Below are 19,435 nucleotides of genomic sequence, written 5' to 3'. Positions count from 1 at the left end.
GTCGCCCGTGACGTTGCCCCATCAAGCAGGAGCGTACTCGAAAATTTCGTGCGAGCCTTGGGTCGTCGGTGTTCGTTTTTGCGGCGTTTTTTTTAATTGAAAACGTTCTCTTTGTGGCAATACCAATTATAATTCCGAGGTTTTTGACGTGAACGCGAGTTGTCTAAGTCAGCAGAGAGCGAATATGGATATCAGCGCATAAAACGTTAACAGAAAGGGAATTGTACGAATCCATCTCGAGCAGATAGTCACCCTGAGGCATCGCGCATCACGGCGCGTCTCTTGTAAATGTTAATCCACCCCAATTTATTAATGACAGGTCAAAAATAACTGAACTGGCCCGAGGCGAAGTCTTTGTGAGCTCACTGCTCAGAGCTGACGGCTTCATCATCGATATTCGTGCCCGGTCTTTGAACATTTTAATAACACATCTCTCGACTATATCTTTGAAATTCGATGTGTCAAAAACAATGGCCGCCCCAGTGCATCGGCAATCACATCAAACAGCTACGTTGTTGCTAATTTTTAACGGGGATGGTCCGCCTAAGGCGGACAGCTGAAGATGGAACCAAATTTTTTATTTTACTGGTAAATACGGGGCTTGCAGACAAGGTTTCCGCAAACTAATATAATTTGTTAATACATGTATCAATTACTCCTACACACTTTACAGATTCATTCACGTCGACGCAATGCGTCAAAGGCTTCGTTCTGTTTTTTGCATATTCTGAAAGAACTGTTTACAACTAGTACAGCGATGTTGAACGTTGGCTGCTATTTACATGTATGGGTGTAAATATGCCGCCTACTGGATTTGGAATTTTGACATTTGACACTTCACACTTGTCACTTCGTAGCTTTTATTGTTTATCATTTTTCAAAGTGTAAATTACAGTGTTCTGAGTTAATTAAGCCAGTAAACGAATCTCTTTCAATACTACCTTTTTCATAACAGAGATGTTATTTGTGACAAATTTTTATTTCAGATGAAATTATCTAGAAGCCCCTTATTTATAGACAACCAATTAATCACATGTAATTTTTTAATTTAGGTACAATATGTCTAAATGGCAATTTTCCACAGGACACTAGATAATTTTAGAATAATTGTTTACTGTTTTGAAAAAAACAGTCTTCTTTTCATCTTAAATAGCCATTAACGGCTTTACAGAAGTTTTCTTTTTCCGAAAAATCTCTGAACCAGGTAGTTTTTACTCTATAATGAACAGATCATTTGTGTAACGATTTAATTTACATTATTAGTTCAAAATGTAATTTTTTGCTTACTGTAGCATTGGGTTTTTAAAGCTATATGAACTAACACGGTATAAACGTCACTACATAACATAATTAAGTGAACTGTGAAATACAGCCTTGAGGTATTTCCTTGTCTATCTTTAAGTAATTTGGAACAACTTTAACTTTATTGACATATACTGCTTAAGCCAATTAAGAAATCAGATTTTTACAGCATTGGTAATTAACCTGTCAATCGAAAGCTTAATTTGACACATTATACTATGAGGAAATCATAACAAGAATATGTGCTTCCTTCAAACCCACTTAAAAGTTTATTGTTATTATTCATTTTCACAACTGATGCTGCATTCGTCAATATGGGTATTGGCTATCAAGTAATAATGAGCAAATTGATAATTATGTGCAGGAGTGACATCCCTCAAACCTCAATCCAGCTTGACCATTGGCCATCCACCGTGCTTCCGTTACCCAAACAGTATTTATTGTTTCTGTCAAACTGTTATGGAGATTTAAGCACAATAAGACAGGTCCCTAAAACATTGATGTTATTATGATGATTAAAAGATTATTTTAAATATAAGATACTCACTGATGTCTTGGCCTAGAGCCATATTTCCTATCCTAAAAAGCTATTAGTTTCAATTAAATAATAAATCAGAAAATTTTAATAGTGCAATGAATTATGTTTTATCAACGAATATTTATTTATCTACCAATAAATACCTTGATTAGAAGCAAACCAATTGTTTACACCATTCTAAAACAGTTTTATTAATAACAAAATTCTTTTGATGGTCAGAATGTGTTTTAATGAGCTTCAATTTTACTGCAAGTTTTTTTGAAAAAATACGAATGTGAACGCTTTTTCAATCAACATTTTCTATCTCCTATCTCCAGAGACATTGAAGGAAATTAGATTATAACACAAATACGAATTTTAAAAAATCATACCTATGGAAGGTTAAAAAATAATTATTATTGTGTATCAAGGCAAAAAAGTGCAACTTTTTCGTCTGAGTCTGAGTTTTCTGGCCGAGGCGCAGCCGAGGCTTCAAAACCGGTGAGGCCAAAAGGCACTTTTTGGCAGAGGTGCACATTAAATTTTTTAGGCGACCGCACGAACTACAAAGCAAAAGACATCATTGGAAAAATTACAAATTTAATTTGTGTCTACCTTTTTCAAATACACAGATACATTTATTAATACATATTAACCATCTTCTTCCTAGCATGTATTTGTTATTATTAGCTTGCGAACAAAACTAGAAATTTACTATTTGCAATACAATTGTTTATTTACATAATTGGTGACAGGACAATTATCGGTTTTGTCGGTTTCGTTGCTAGCTTACTAAATAGACCAACAGATGGCGCCACGGTCAGCATCCGAAAAAGTGCGTCCGAAAATGAGTTAGTTTTCGTCCGCTTGTGAGTACGTAAAATTACCGTTTTCATTAAGGGTGCCTAAATTTTTTTTATAATATTGTTCCCCTCACAGCCTGACTTTACATTGTAAATTTTTGATCAATTTTTCCCACCTGTAGATCAGTGACTGTCGAATCGACCAATTTTCGCTTTGACTATCATTTATGAAAAGATTCAATTGAAAAAATTAGTTTCTGTAAAATGGCGTCGCGACTGAAAGATTGGTGAGGGATGGACGCTTCCTTCGACAATGATGGCTCACGTATTAGCCGAGGCGAGTCCCCGGAGCATTCCAGCCGGAGAACCGCTGAGAGCCATACGCAAATGGAGAGATATTTCTTCCATTTCCACACTCGGTCTTAATGCTCTCATCAATCCATCACTCGGACATCGGCCACTCACTGTCATTTGGCAACATCGGGGAAAAGAGAGACGCCATTATTCATATCTCCTCGGGGCTTTTAAGGATATTACAGGCGTACAATACGTGTCGCGGGACTCTTTCACGATCTTTGTTAACGTCGGAGTATTAGTTTAAAATAGGTGGGAATCGTTGTTCCAATTCACGGTGATAATGAAAAGTGGTGGCAGTGAAAGTCACAAAAATTCTACTTGCGCGAGATTTGTGGGCCATAAAAATGGATGATGTGCAGGTGCAGTTGGTCATTAACCAAGGTGATTCTAATCACGTAACGGAGCCGCTCACCAACAGAAAAGGATTATTGGGGGTTTGTTCTTTTTTATTTCCAGAAAAGGCAGTGAGCTAATGGATTGTAATTTTCAAAAATTAAAAAAAAAACTTTAGTCACGTTTCAGGTAGCCTTTCCGATTTTTGATTCATTTGATCTTCCTGCAGTTACAGTTGTAACATAGGAAATACTATATAAGTCGGAAGTCAAAGCTCGGTAACTTTCTTCAGTGAAGGTCAACAAACGTGTGGTTACAGCTATGGTAGTTTAGTATTTTAAATCTTCTTATTTTGACCTAGAAGTAAAAAAAAAATGTTTAGAAGTTTAAATGAACACTCGATACTTGTTATATCGGGCCTTCAAATAAATATATATTTAGAGTAGGCGTCGGCGACATTCTAATTCTGTTGACAGTATAAAGATAATTTTTGTAGGTAACCAATTATTTTTCGGAGTTCATAGTAAGCTTATCCCAATTTCATATTGTCATATTCCGTGGAGGAAGAATAGGGAGAATGCACTACAAAAATAAAAAATATTTTCTAACCTAATTTTATTTCGTTAAATGTCAGACGTTTCTTGTGTCTTTTTCTACGCTGGAAAAATGTTGCAAACAATTGAATTTCCATAGGCTGCTCTAAATATTAATTTATTTGAAGGCCCGTTACATAACATCATCTTCCTTACATAAGGTGCAGTAAATTTTATTTACCCATCCATTTTTTTAATGCAGCTTTACAATTAAGCATTTTGTATTATTCAGCTCGAATTTCAACCTGAATTCAACGTGATGGAGTCTTCATATTTACCCCTTAATTATAAAACTTGAAATTTGTTTTAGTGTATATTATAGGGGTGCAGATGTCTCCGGTATCCCCTACATTATGAATGTTGAACATCGTGACAAGCAGCAATCACTCGTCATTTATCAAGAGATGCATGAAAGTTCAAAAAGTGAGCAGCAAACATGTGGGTAGAACCAGTTTTGACAAGTGATTCCAGTGGCAACATAATAAGTTAACTGATCTAAAGTAACCTAAAAATTCGAAATACGTCTATTTGTCAGTTGATAGGAGCTAAGTAAATATAGTACGAAACAATCTGCGACTCGTATTTGGTTTGTCACGAGCAGCTGGTGTTTAAAATTTATCTGATCGCACGGTACGTTTTCTTTCTATTAGAGAAACGTCGTCGACTTGAATTTCGGTGGTTGGGTTTTATTCGGGTCATCCGGTACGCACCGCCGCTGATACCTACCCTCCGCAATATCCACTTTATGGCGGCGAACGCACTATCGCAGTCGCCTGTCAGCATTAAAAAGACGAACGATCTGGCAGTTGGTTGACGGCATCATGACGACGATTCGGGCAGATGTGTGAGTGTGTGGGTGCCCCGGAGTCGGGCGGGGCCGGCGGCGGGGGGACCCAGGTCTTAAAACTGTCACTGCTAATGGCAGATATCCATCAAGTCATTCAATCACCATCATACAGACATGAGTCACCGTTAGGCCAGAGGTGAACGATCACCGGGAGCTACCGTACGTTTCACAGCCGCCCGCGATGCCACTTAGCGGCTACCGCAAGGGGTAAATGACGGGCATCGCTCAACAGATATGAGGTTTTTATGCCTGACCCGATTGATGAGACGAATCAATCTTGGTCGAGGTGGCGACAGAAAACGCGACGACCGGTGGGAACCGCGCCTAACGATCATAAATTTTTCATCGTGGCCGCAGGCGGAGGGCGCGACCGACGACGGTGGCGGCAGCCCCAAGAAGTCGCTAATTGTGGGTAAAAGGGCGAATTAACACTTCAGGCTGGACGCGGAGCTCCCACGGTCTTTACCTACAAATTTTGTCAAATAATAAACAATAGAATCTACATCTAGCAAGGTAGATTTAGGCCAAATTCATTCACAAAAATGGATCATTCGATATTAAATTAGTGAAAGTAAAAGAGAACAAATTGTTACTTGAAATCTTGGATCTAATGTAGGTGGGATGGTGTTATCTGATGTTACGTAAATCATTAAATTAGTTTTTGTTTTTTCATCTCTATAACTGATGTTTCAAAAATTAGAAAATATTAATTATATAGCTAGGTATTAGAAAACAATGAAAGTGCCTCTTAATATTAGACCCATTAAAAACATTGCTGAGTATTCTACCTTCAGTATACACTTTTTGGTAGATCAATAAGTAGAACCAACAATAACAAAAATTAAGAAAAACTTGAAGTAAAAAAGAAAAGCAAGAAAGGGGACCAAAAGTAGCTGAGCGAGTCGAATTTACCATCTATTCAATGATCTGACCACTAATTGCTGTCTATACCTACCAAAGAAACACTTTTATGGATCTGACCACCTGTAACCAACACCCATTGGGTTCATTAATTTACTGCCACCCCTGTTACTTTACACTTGCATTCAAACCTTTTACAACGCTTGTCCGTTGAAGAACTTATTCAAATGCTGATTCACCCGTTTATCCATTAACGGTTCACTTCCCATTCAAAGAAAACAGCCAAGTAAATATTTTTCCCTTACGAAACACAACTTTCATTGGATTGAAATTATCACTAAAAATGCACACTCCTGTATTGATATTTTTTGACGCAAAACACCTGGACCCATGACTCTTGTTCTTTGCACGAGAAGGAGGTTGCATCAATCGTAGTGTCGTAGTTGCACTTCTTGTCTTTCTGCAATCTTAAGATATAAGTAATACTAAGTTTATTACAGTTTCTCTTAGATTAATTTTATTGCCAGTCTACTTATCGGTTACCAAGGTACCAAGATTCTCCCACCACTGCTGTGGTTTAGAAATTAGAAAATTCGAAAAACTTTCTCCGTTAGGTGGATGGCGTCGTTTGAGGGTGCAGGTGGTCCTCTGGCACCATAATTCATCGCTGGTGGCGCCAAAATTGTGCGAAAAAGTCCACTCGCGCCCTTTGTGCGCCAAGAACAATCAGCAACAAACGCAAACATTCAATGCGATCATTCAGCGTCAATAAATTACAGGTTAGAAATTTAATAAAGCAAGGCATCTGGTTCGTTTCGCATGAACAAATTAACATTGACGTTTTTACTGTGTAGTCGATTTTTCGCAATCGCGGGACATATTTATGATCCGACAACTGCGCCTGATATTATATAAAGTAGTGCAGAGTTTTGTGAGTGGTGTGTATGATGAATGTCGCGCCATTGTAGCCCTTTGCTGCCAAAAGACGGACAACAATGTCGCTCCATAAATCAAAGAGCTGCAGATAAATCCTATAGGACAATTTGGGCGCATTTGTACTTTACACCCCTCGAAATATGCAACAACAGTCGGAGAACAGTTGCTCCGCAGCCTCCCATAAATAACGCCAACAGGACTGGATCACGGAGATCCAGGAAAGCGCGCCGTCCGAATTTGATTTGAACGCTTCGGCATCACAATAATTAAAATCGAATTAGGCGTCGGGAGGTGGTCTTGAATGACAGACGGGACAGATGGCCGGATTGAGATCTGTTGAAGCGCAAACTACAAAGATGAGAGGCCCAAACAATATTAAATGTAATCTGTTGATCTCGGAAGATACCGGTCCGTGAATGAAGAGTAATAATAGTGGGCATTACACAAGGCAAGATCAACGGTCCAGATAATCTTACACTGAACTCACGTCGACTAATGGCAGAAAGGTCTGCGTGAAAGTGCACCGCAGCGAACGGGAAAAATTAGGCGAATTCGAAAGGGAACAAGGAAAAACGGAGGTGTGGGACTCGACGCATCCCACTTCTGATGACGACTAACAATGATCGTGTGTTAGTCGAGATTGGATTTTTAATGGAAACTGGCAAAGCTGGCGACCGTTTTGCGGTTTATTTACCTGACGATTAAAAAATCGAAATGGCGGCCTGTAAATCTCGAACTGTCATGTTTGACAAGCGGCCGCTAAAGGCGCCACTAGTGGTGCTGAATTTCCACGTTATCAAAGACATACGTTTTTTAGACCACATACTATCTGTAAAAAATACGTTTTAATGTGGCAATAAAAATGTTAAACGTAAAATTAATTCTAATAAATTGATTCCGTAAGTATGCCCGCATGTGGCTTAGATCGATAATGATACACATAACGTGAAAAATACATGACAAAATAATAAATAGGTAGGTACGTCTAATTTTTTTAATTTAATGAAAATGTAATAGACTCGTTTAGTATTAATGAGTGTTGTTAAGAAATTCTTGGCGATAATTATACCATTTGAAGAAACGGTCAATAATTTAAGTTCGTAGGTGGTTCATTATATTGACTGATATACCAGTAATAAATTTATGTTTTGCAATTATGTTAAATTATTTTCGTGTTAAATATAACTTAGAAAGTTGTTTACTTTTATATTAAAGTAAGGAGGATTATTCAATTGAATTACGAAATTATGTCTATTTTCTCTTTCGATTCTGGGATTCGCCAGATAGATTTGTGCCAAAATTGTGAAGAAAAAATTATGGACAAAATGTTCATATCAAGAAAGGTGAATTTTAGTTTATGCGAATGGAGATTTAATTTTTTTTTTGTTAAAAATAAAATATTTGCGAAATAACATTACCACTATGAAGTAGATAAATTGAGGTGTGGTAAACATATAGTATTTTCGTTTTGCTTCCAGATCATAAAATTTTACAAAATTGTGTTATAAAATTTTATTAGTAGATATGACGTGCTTGTTATGGCCGACAATAAAATGATATTTTAGTGTCACTATATCTGCAAAATCCTTTTATAATAAAAGTATTGTTAAAGAATAAATATTTTGGAAATATCTGCATTTTTCCATCGTTTGTTTTAAACAGTATTGAACACTCTTATTTCATTATAACGGGTGACTATTAAAATTTTCACTTGGAGTTGGCTTTGAACGAGTTTTTATTTTTTCTGTTACTTTAGACACACGCAAGAACGAACGACAAATGTCAGTCAGTACAATTGAAACTTGTCAGTGTCTAAGGTGCAACGGAAAACAAAGAGTGATCCATAGCCAACCCTAAGTGAACATTTTAATAGTCATCCGTTACATAGTTTGAAATAATTAAATATTAAGTTAATGGATAACCTCCCCCCCCCACAAGAAAATCGGAGAAAATGAACTTGATTTGAAAAAATAAAATGCTTCAGTAATTTATCTTTACTAATGACTATGCTATAAAGATTTTTTACTAAAATATAAGGGCACTCATGATTTATTACTTATAAAATAGTATATTATGTTATTAAGAGCAAAAGTGAGGTTTTATGTGCAGAGGCTGCCGAACGAAGTGAGGCAGACAAACCAGCCAAAGGAACAGTTTACTCCAGTTGAATTATTTTTTGAACGCAGGTTACTTCTTGAAATTTACCTATTTGTATTTTTTTTTTTGCAAATTTTTTGTGAGCCTTTTTGATCGATAGAATCGCAGCTGTCGCCTGTTGCACAATCCCAAGTCCGGTCCTGTTCATTATCGAATCCTCGCCCCCCTGAAAAAACCTCCCTGTCGGAAAGTTTGAGCTGGTCCTGTCATTGCCTCATTGCCTGTCGGAAGACGATTGCGATTGCAACGTCATGTACTGGACTAAAACAAAACTTTTCTCTATTATATAGAACCGAGCCGAATGACAAGTGTCAACGAACATTATTACACGAGCGCCATCTCATGTCACTTTTCTTGACAGACCGAAAAAGTGACGTGTCCGATAAAGACGAGGACGAGACAACTAGGAAATAAGTTGGTGGAAGTGCACCACAGGCGACATAATAAAGCGTCTGGGAATTGAGAGAACGGTTTTAATTTTGTTTTCTTCCAGATATATTGCGGATGTATTAAAGTGCATCGGCAATAATTCGATATAATCGCACTATTTGTCATTCCCGTTTTATGAAATTGTCGAGGCTAGGATTTAATAAATCCTAGGGACGAATCAAAGCCTGCTTTGATTATGCAGTACAAAACTCAGCAGTGTCGTTTACATAATTACGTGGGACAGAACGAAATTTGATCGTGTCCATGTTGTTGTTAGATTGATTTATCTTGATATAAAATTGATTTGATCTATAAAAGTCCAACGTGACGTACTGGATACTAAATAAATACTGACAGAAACTTAGAAGTTTCTTCTTGTCAGTGTGTCAACAGTAATCTATAATAGTAGTCGTGTGTTTAACAAGCAATACTTAAGCATATCTTGTAACTAATGTATTTTTGAGAATTCGACATTTTCGGACTCATCAAAATATCTATTGATTTTTTTTTTACTAAACACAATTGCAAATATGAACATAGAACAATGAAATATTAAATATGTAATTACGCTTTAATGGTGATATATCGGGTGTTTTTTTAAATTTCACTATACAGGTTACGGATCACGGATCAGCTGTTTAAATCTTACGTTTAGCACGAGTGGTGCGTTCACAATCGACTCTTCAACACCTGTTACGAGGTGAAATTTAAAAAAAACCCGATATGTTTGTTCTTTAGCAGAAAATACGTTGATGCGAAAGTACAAAATTAAAAGACATTGCTAATTCAAAGAAATCTGAAGTAATTCATAATAACTTGATACATAAGTACATACTTTATAAATTGCGACTCTTCAGAATCTTCACGAAAAATTAACTGTAGAAAAATAAAAATTCGTTTTTAATAAGCAAGGGACGTTCACAATACTACGGATTAATTAAGACCAATTAACAAGAGAAGCTAGTTTAGTTAATGTTGGTTTTTGCAGAAGGTGGTACACAGTTATTTTCTAAAATTTTTAAACTTTACTTTCTAGAAATTCCTAATGATAGTCCAATCTCCTATTTAACAACTCTGTTATAAAATTTGTATGACAGATAAATAATATTAATAATATAAATAATATGTCAGATAGTACATCGAGATCAGATAATAACAGTGTTTGTAACATTAACATAATATTAATTAGCGATTGTACATTGTAACTTACATACATTAAGTATGTTAATTGTTACCTAATTACTACCTAGTTTCTGTTACAATAATAAATCAAACAGTTAAGTAGTGTTACATTTTATGACAGCTTTTCAAATGATCGATTTTAGAACATAGTTCTATCTCGTAGTAAATGTAATTATTGTATCTACAACAAAAAATAATAGATTACTTACGGCATCACATAGTACTCCACAACACCAAGTGTTACAATGAAAATGGTTTTGTATATTGGTTAAGTAACAAGCGAAGTAAATGGATTAGTATGTTCAATAGATAACGGTATTTACTCTACTCTCATCTCTGAAGTTCTTGTTTTTTAAAATTAATCTTAATACTTCAGATATACATGTTGCTTTCAATAAATTATGTTAACAAGATGAGACAAATTTTTTTAAGGTATAGATAAATGTTAAAAATGAGAATTATCAATGAGAATGGAATTTCTTTCTTTGCAGGGAATAACTGTTGCTATTTTGGGAAACTTTCGAAAAATGTTTCAAAATATTATTTGATTAATTTTGATATAAGTGTAATTCTTTTTATTTAGGTGACAATAATTACCTTGTTATTTGACATACTTATGTAATGTTATATTTTAAAAAATGTATACCTACTGTACAGGTTGTACTAAAAATGGCGCGTAATATTTACATCACATGATTCTGTGATGAAATAGAAGCAAAAAAACTCTAGTACCAATTTACACTCCCCCCCCCCCCCGCTCATAGAGTAATTAACAGTGAAACTTGGAAATTTGCCTCGTTTGTAATGTAAGTGTACAGTAATACGTACATAACTCAACAAGCAAAATAAATATTCCAGCACTAATTTTACCATTTTGATTTGTTTGTAATTTCACTTTTAAGAATGCTATTAATAAATTTTGAATCTAACATCGCAACTAAGCTAGAGTGATTTTTCGGACTTGAGTAAATTCAGAATAGTTATTTACATTACAAGCTGCGAAAGTTTACTTTTATGTGCGAGGTGTTTTTAAATGGCCGAGGCGAAGCGTAAGCGCAGCCGAGTATTGTATTAAACTTTTCATTCTCCCATCGACATTTACTAAAATACAATGATTCAGTGATTATGATAAAATTAGTAAAAGCTGGCTTGTTGTTAACGTTACTTTAGTAACAATACAAAAACGCTATTTTAAAACATTTATGAAATATCGTTGTCGTTGAATACTTGGTCATAATTTAGTTTAAAATGCATTTCATTGAAGAAGCTGCATATATTGCGTGCAGAAGTGTGTTGCCGGACAATTCCAAAGACCGGTAGGTACAATCAAGCTTATGAAAATTTCATTAAATGGTGTGCAACGAATGATGTTTTTGATATTTTTCCTTTCTTGTGGTCCAGGGCACAAAGGTTTTTCATAGCTAGCAACCGATTCCCTTGCATGTTTTACTTTCGCTTTCAATCGCTTTATTAAAATAGAAAGTTTCACTTTCGTAGGGACGAGAATGAAAAATAAAAAGGATTCTCATTAATGTCATTTTTGATAATAATAATTTTAAAAAATATTCGTTCAAAGATCAAATTCGATTTAGAATTTTTTATTTGGTATTCGACGTAGATTTGCGTGTAATAAATATTATGGACTATTGTTAATACACCCTGTATAAAAATAGATTAGAAAAATACCATTATTGTGGCCGGGGTATTAATACAAACATTATTTTTGTTTAATGAAGAAAATGTTCTCACTTTAAATCTTCGTTTTGAAAATTACCTCAGATCGAAACAAAATAAACTGTTTAAAACCTTTTAAGATGTCAACTTTTTCAACAACTTCATCTTGTTTGTTGTACTTGTATGTATGTATTTAATTTAGATTTAGGATCGCCCATAAACTGAAAAATTGCGAGATCTTGTTTATCGTATAAACAACCTATTGGCAGATTTACAAGTTATTTAAATTGAGCCTGTTGTCAATAAACCAGTTTTCAATTAAGATCTGCATATTTGTTTTCGTGTTATTAAATGTATAACAAGGCCATTTTTAGCCAATGCTAATATTATCATCTGCATTAGGTACAATATATTATTATTTTATCGTGTGATACAACATCATCAATTAGTAACACAGGACAGGAATTAAAATAGGACCTAGAACAGATCTTTGAGGTACCTATGTGAGAATTCTCTCATGTTTTTATTGCTTTTTACATTTGTCGCCTCATTTTCTTGTTTTATTCTTTTTTTGGAAACTCTTGGTTGATGCCGTTTGCAAAATTTTTTTGGCACTCCAAAGATGGTAGGTACAAGAGATTTTTCTTTAACCATTATTTGTCGTAATTTTCAAAACAGAATTAAAATAGTTCAAGTTGATACACATAATATCTGTTTTAAGGTGTTTGAGGTATTTTAAGGACGAACGGTCGTTTAATATTTTGAAACTTGCGAAAATGGTTGTATTATTTATCTCTGCGAGCGTCTTTACATGCATACATAAGAAATGTGGAGAATAATTTAATCAAGCAAGTTACGTCACGCCTATTTATCGTATGAAAACGTGGCTGCGTGCCGATAATTTTAAAACATCTAAATTGAAAATGACCACCCGAGGCAACCCCGCGGATCCTCCACCTCTGGCTACTTTGGAGTTCCTCTGAGACCTCACAAGGTGGTTTGCGAAATCTGCCAGCTCGACATAATGATGATACGCGTCTCGTAAAAATCGTGAATTGTAACCGAATATTAGGGGCTAATGAGATGAAACCGGATGATGGAGAGAAGAAAAGAGAAGAATGCCAATCTGCGAGCTTGTCCGTCACACTGTATTGATTATGGGAGCGAGAGACGAGATGTGTCCTGACGGCTGACGAGACATCGGACAGTGACTGATATAACCTAGGTAGTGCTCATGACAAGATGGATCACGTACTTTGGCATCGATCATTCATTCGCCAACTTATATGCATTGTTTAAGACTGACGACGAGTCTCTACGGACAACACGCCGAAGGTCCTAATAATCAAATTGAACAACTAACGAGGGCCCACTCGGCGTGGTCACAAAAACACCTTTCTTCAATGACTAATTACCAGAAGTCAAGTCTCTGCGCCTAGAGTCTTCATAAGATTCAATTGTTACAGCGCCCTCAATGTCAAAATAGAGGATTTTGCGCATTCCCTTCTTCAACACGATTGAAATCTATTTACATATTTACAATCATTACATTCTCAGTATGGGTGGAAATTCATTGTAATTTTTTTTGTTTGATTTTGATATGTTGCCAGACAAAAATTTTCAAGCGGTCGAAAATCATCCCTTTGTGTATATCTATAGAAACGGTTGAAGTGGCTTTTTTTTTAACCGGACTTGAAATACATACTTCAAATCCTAGGAGTTGAAATGTCCACAGGCCACCGAGTCAAATCTAAGGCCATTTGAAGCATTTCTCACGATTTATTTATCAATAATTACACGAATTATTTAATAATTAAATTATCCCTATTTAAAAAAAAAGCCTCTAAACCAAATAACGAAATTATTATCCAATATTTAACCGATGCCACTGTGGTGTAACACGAGTCGCCCATGTGCACGGATGACAGATGTCAAAATAAAAAATAGCGAGATGGCCGTTCAACGTTAAAAAGTAAACTTTTGACTTAGTAAATTAATTTTGAACCTCCAAGTACTAATAATATCACAACCAGAGAACTAGGAATTACTGGTGAAAATTGTAAGTTCGAAAATTGTCATTTTACAGGAACTGCAGTAAAAGAGAATAAATAAATGAGTATATGTTCGAATTTTTTTTTGTGATCCGCTCGAAGATAAAATAGTATATCATTCAGAGTAGAAGGTCTTTTTGTGCTTCGCCCAGTTGGGACCTCGACTCCATCTCGATCTTCAATGTCTGGACTTAGCACAAAAACACTCATTTCTACTCTTAATGATATAATCTACTATTTTTTTAATCGCAGAGTAGTTTAAGGTAACTCTTTTGTTCTTTTTTTTCAGTTTTCAATTATGTATTAAAATGAAGATTATTATTACACCCGAGTAGAGTACTCTGTATTTATTTTGTTGGTCAAAAACAATAAACGATAAAAGTGTTAATGAAAGCATGAGAAAATAATGTCCTTGTACGTTTAACATGTTATAGAACCTTCAGGGTAAATAAAAACACTTTTTTGCATACAGGTGTTTCGTATTAACCTCTTGAATTTTAAGATACAAATAGGCCGAGTTATCTTATGGGTGAATAATGAGTATGAAAGGTTAATTCAAACTTTGGAAGTACATAATTAAATTTGATATTCTGATTTTATAGATGATTTTATTTTGATTGCATTGTTGTTTCTAGATAAATACTTCCAGAAATTTTTCATAGCATTTGGTGAGTACATTCTTTCTGTTATTCTTTTTGCAAAAGCATTTCCTTAAAACGAATCACTTAAAAAAAGTGAAACATACTTTAATGAAGAATTTGATTGATAAAAAGAGGCGCGATGTTCTACCTCCTCAAAAACTCTACATGTATCGAGTATAAAATTATGTAGGGCTCTTATTGTTGAGTAAGATACCTTAATAAGTTTGGTTATTTAAAAACTTAAAAAAATACAGAAAATCTGAGGGCCACGAAAATTTAGTTTTAATATTTTTCGAAATATTTAGGAATTTCTATAGGGTGTCTTAATTTTAAGAATACAAATTCGGCAAGTGTTAATTCACAAGGCACTGTTTTTGAGAACTTGTACTACTGAAAAAATAAAGTAAAATCGATTTTCATACCAGTTACCCATTGTAAATATTTTAGTTGTTATATTTGAGAAAAATTACTTTTAATTTTTGAAAATTCTCTCTACTATTTTGAAAAGTGTGACACCATTTTTCTGCAAATATGTATATTACAGTCGTTGAAAACTGACAATTTTCAAGAAAAAATTGTCTAAAAATGACATTTTGTCCAAAAAACAATTCTCAATTTTTCAAAAGTTGAGATCCGAGAAAAGCGCAAAATCTGTCGCAAAAATGTTTTGTTTCTAAGATTTTGACAAATGAAAAAATAATTTGATGTCAGTTTATTTTATGACGAATTAATAAAGGAAAACCTTATTCTCATGTAAAATTTAATAAAACTCACGAATTCTTGTTTAAGGAAATATGGCAATTATTAATTGTCTACAATTTGTTGCCAGCTATGCACAAAACTTTTTTGGAATGAATTTTCTAAACTTCAAGAAAAATGAATATTTTCTATTAAATATTTATATTTAATAAAATGAAATGAGTATATTATACCTCTGACGACATGTGTATCTAGTCCATTTAAAGAAATGAAAATGAGACGTATCTGTCGTTGCGAAATGTGTTATTCTTTTTCTTCCTGAACCTCCTGCGGGTACATTTGTTAAATATTTCTCCGAAGAACTGTCCACCTGTATAATGACTTCAGTGAACCACCATGTAATTTGGTTGTGTTTGTTTTGTCGCCCACTTGTTACAGTTGATGCGAGTGGCGCAAAGCCGTCCAAAGTGAAATTCGAGCGTACGTGAAGGTAAGGCGAGAAATCCTTCGCCTCGGGGTTGTCTTCGTGTGGCCATTTCCAATTTGGCTTAATTAAAATTATCAGCACGCAGGGCCGTTCTGATACGTTAATGGGCGTGTAAGGAAGCGTGACGTAACGCGCTTGATTAAATTATTCTTTTCATTGCCACCTGTCCACGTGAGAAATATGACCAAATGTGATTTATGGCTACCATATCCAATGCGATTCAATACAATAATTGGAAAATATTTTATGGTCCCTTTTATTATTGTTTGATGGACTTGCCAATGGATTTTGTTTTAATTTATTGGCCATAACCGCTACACTGATAATGATGCTACCACCACTTAACTTTCGGGATTGATCGATGACGAATTTTTTTTTACAATATTTTTGCCCCATTGTTTTAGTTTGTTTTCTGAGAAACATGAATATTTTGTACGGACGGCACGTCCACTCGTCCATATATCAAAATACAATGCCGCACGTAAAATAAATCAACAGGGCTACCAACATTGCAAGCAGCCACACACATAGATGCACGTTTTCGCTGATAAGTGACACCTGTTGGAATTGTAAATGCATCCTGATAACTGCACTCGGTGCTGCATTCTCGGTCCTCCATCCGAAGAAGTTAACGCGTTTTTCTCCAAAACTAAGGCTAAGATATTTACAAAATCTTAGTTTTAAAAAGATTTCACTTGACACTTTTGCCAGTGGCTCCGCCTCCACCTGTCAACTTATTAGTTGTGCGGACAATGACGTCGCTGGTCTTCCTTGTTGGCACAGCAGTGCTAAGTAATATTCACACAGCTCACCTGTAATAGTGAAATCTTTTACATCTCTGACTCTTAAAGCTCTAGTAATTCTTATTATTGTTTGAAGTTTGTATTCCTGCTTTACTGCAAACATTGCTGGAGCCGTAAACACCTCACAACACTGTTAAAATATTACGTCAAGTTGTTAACTCGTTGGTATTGGGTATTTGAGTAGATGGGGCCTTGTTGCTTGTTGTCTGTTTAATTAACCGGCTTTAGGAGAGCCACAACTATCGATTAAACCATTACGGTTTGAAAGGCTCTCGATTTAATCAATACGGAAAAATGAAAAACAGTTAAAGTCAACGCTCTATCATGTAAGCAATAAATGTACATAATTACAGTTCACGAGTGCTAAAATCCCACCACAAGGAGAGAAAATTTGCAGTCGAAGAAGTTGGGTTATGTAATATTATACATGTCGGCCTAATTATTGGAGTGTAAGGAGAGCTTGACTGGACATGACTTCAATGCGTTGTTGTCATCTGCAAGTGACATCGTCTTGTAAGAATTCGCGAACCGATGCATTCAGTCATACTCAGAGGCCTGAGAGATAGTCCAGACAGTTCGTTTGGTCCCCGATAATGGCCCAAGGGTTGGATCGGAGATGTCACATAATAGACTTCAAAGCGAATGATAACAAGACTAGTGGCTACTTTCCACCGATTTCTTACCAACAAAATTCGAACCGACGAAATACTAGAAAATAGACGCTTAAGACGGGGACACACAACCTAAAGGGGACACCACCAGAATTTCAAAGCTTTTGGCCACTATGTACTAAGTGTGCACTAATGTAATTGGCTTATGAAGTAAACCTGGAAGAAAATATTATCCTTGATTTGGATTTCCGAAATTAATTTTAATTTCATGGAGTCCAAGGTAAAACCTGATTTTTTAATTAATACAAAATAATAATTTTTTAATGTATTGAACGTCATTTTGCAAAATACCTGTACAGATTTATAAAAACAGTTTTTATCTAACATCTCATATATAATATCGTGAAAAACAACGTGTTAAAAAACAGACCTGGCACAATTTACTCTAGTTCGTAAATACGATTGGAACTCCTCATGATTCTTTTACAACCGACAGGTCACACATAATGCACCCCTTTGTGAAAATGAAGATTTCAATGTTCTAAAAATCACTAACCTAACTTTTAAGACTGACATCTGATAATTGAATTTTTAACAAATTGCCAACTGAAATTTTTGGTCAGCCAACTCTATTTTTTTTTTCGATCTCACGGTAGAACAATAACTATGATGATTTTAAACAAATAAAGTGGCATATAATTCACTAGTGATCTAAAAGCCATATAAGTCACATAAGTCACTAATGATCTAAACATTTTTTTTCTCTGGAATCAAAGTTTGAACTGATTCTTTCATCGTGGATAAAGTTATGTATGGCACACGTGTGTTAGCGGCTATAAGTCGCTTGAAAAAACTAAACCACTAATTTTCAACTAGTGGTTTACCTATTTTTTTGGCGTGACTTATATGCCTTCTAACTCACTAGTACCATAATTAACTAGTATAATCGCTCTAGTGATGACAGCTTTGTTGTTGAAACGCGCATCAGCTTTTACAGAAATGTGTATTTGTTTAAGAAATAACACAACACCAAACGTGGTTCATCAAATTTCATTTGAACCTATATTTAAAATGGATTTTTAAATTTAAGTTCTATTCAATTCTGCCCTATACTTAAGATAAACTGCAAGGATTGATTAACAAAATTGTTAAAACCTACGTTTTGGAACAAGATTTTCTCTGAAAAAAAGTGTGACAATTTTTTTCATGAAAAACATGCTGCTAATTAAGCTTCGTTTGTGTTTACAGTACATTTTTAATAAGGAATGTTGAAGCATGATCTTTCATCAGATGAAAAGTAGATATTTGCTATATAAAAAACACTTCAATGAAAGATGTCATTAAAAATATTAACATCATTGATCATTGATGAATGAAAGAAAGGGATAGTCATTTTTGGAACAAGAGATCCTTGAAGATAATGGTGAAGATGCCATCACGCGAATAGTCGATTATGAAACTGTCGGAAGAAGTTTTAAGTTTATCCCTGAAAAAAAGGACAAGCTTTCATAGATTTTTATGAGATAAAATCCATCTAAAATAGACACCGCAACTGACATTGCTTCATTCGAAGACAAAAGAAATTTCAATAGGACGGCAAAATAGATAAACCTGAATATCAAATAATAATTATATCTCTCATCATAATATTCACTAGAAGTGTATAAATTTAGGAAAAACACAAATTTGATAGTATAAAAGTGAAAAACTTAAGTCTAGATTAAGTATAGTCGTCTGTTTCTCATAAATAATGTGTGATGAACTAATTCTTTAATATGAGATAATACCTGGTGATTTTTACAATTTCAAGTCTAGCCGCCTATGTCTCTATTATAATAACGGGTGTTCAAAAGAAAAGTTCATCAAGTTGGTTATGACTTTTTGATGAAAGAAAAAGGCATGATGCTTTCTTTGACAGATGTCAGTTGTGTTGCCGCGATTTTCGTCAAATTAAGAGGTTTTGTATTCATTGTTACCTAACATGTAGCTAGAGACATGCCCTGCTCTAATTATAAACTTTTTTGATAACCTGGCACTCACATTACATATAAAATAAATTTAGTCAAAAATGTCACTTCTTAACGTGGTCCTAACCTAGCTTTTGTCATTGCTTTTCTAAGACATACTTCACAATCTTGTGAAAAATTCAAAG

The 19,435-nt window shown here is 34.8% G+C and overlaps 1 protein-coding gene across 2 annotated transcripts in view; it reads left to right on the top strand.

Moving 5' to 3' along the window:
* Nucleotides 1-19,435, top strand: part of tio (tiptop) — a 150,689-nt gene that overhangs the window by 56,660 nt on the left and 74,594 nt on the right. Inside the window, exon 2 of one of the 2 annotated variants that reach the window (XM_069041743.1) lies at nt 14,678-14,710. The exons of the other annotated variant lie outside the window; for it this stretch is intronic. Within the exon in view, the coding sequence (XP_068897844.1) occupies nt 14,678-14,710 (33 nt within the window). The remainder of the gene's footprint in view (nt 1-14,677; nt 14,711-19,435) is intronic. 2 annotated transcript variants of the gene reach the window in all.

This window comes from Tenebrio molitor, chromosome 3 (genome assembly GCF_963966145.1).
Source record: "Tenebrio molitor chromosome 3, icTenMoli1.1, whole genome shotgun sequence".
NCBI classification, from domain to species: domain Eukaryota; kingdom Metazoa; phylum Arthropoda; class Insecta; order Coleoptera; family Tenebrionidae; genus Tenebrio; species Tenebrio molitor.
Note: the sequence above shows the minus strand (reverse complement) of the source record. Positions and strands in the feature narration are given on the sequence as shown.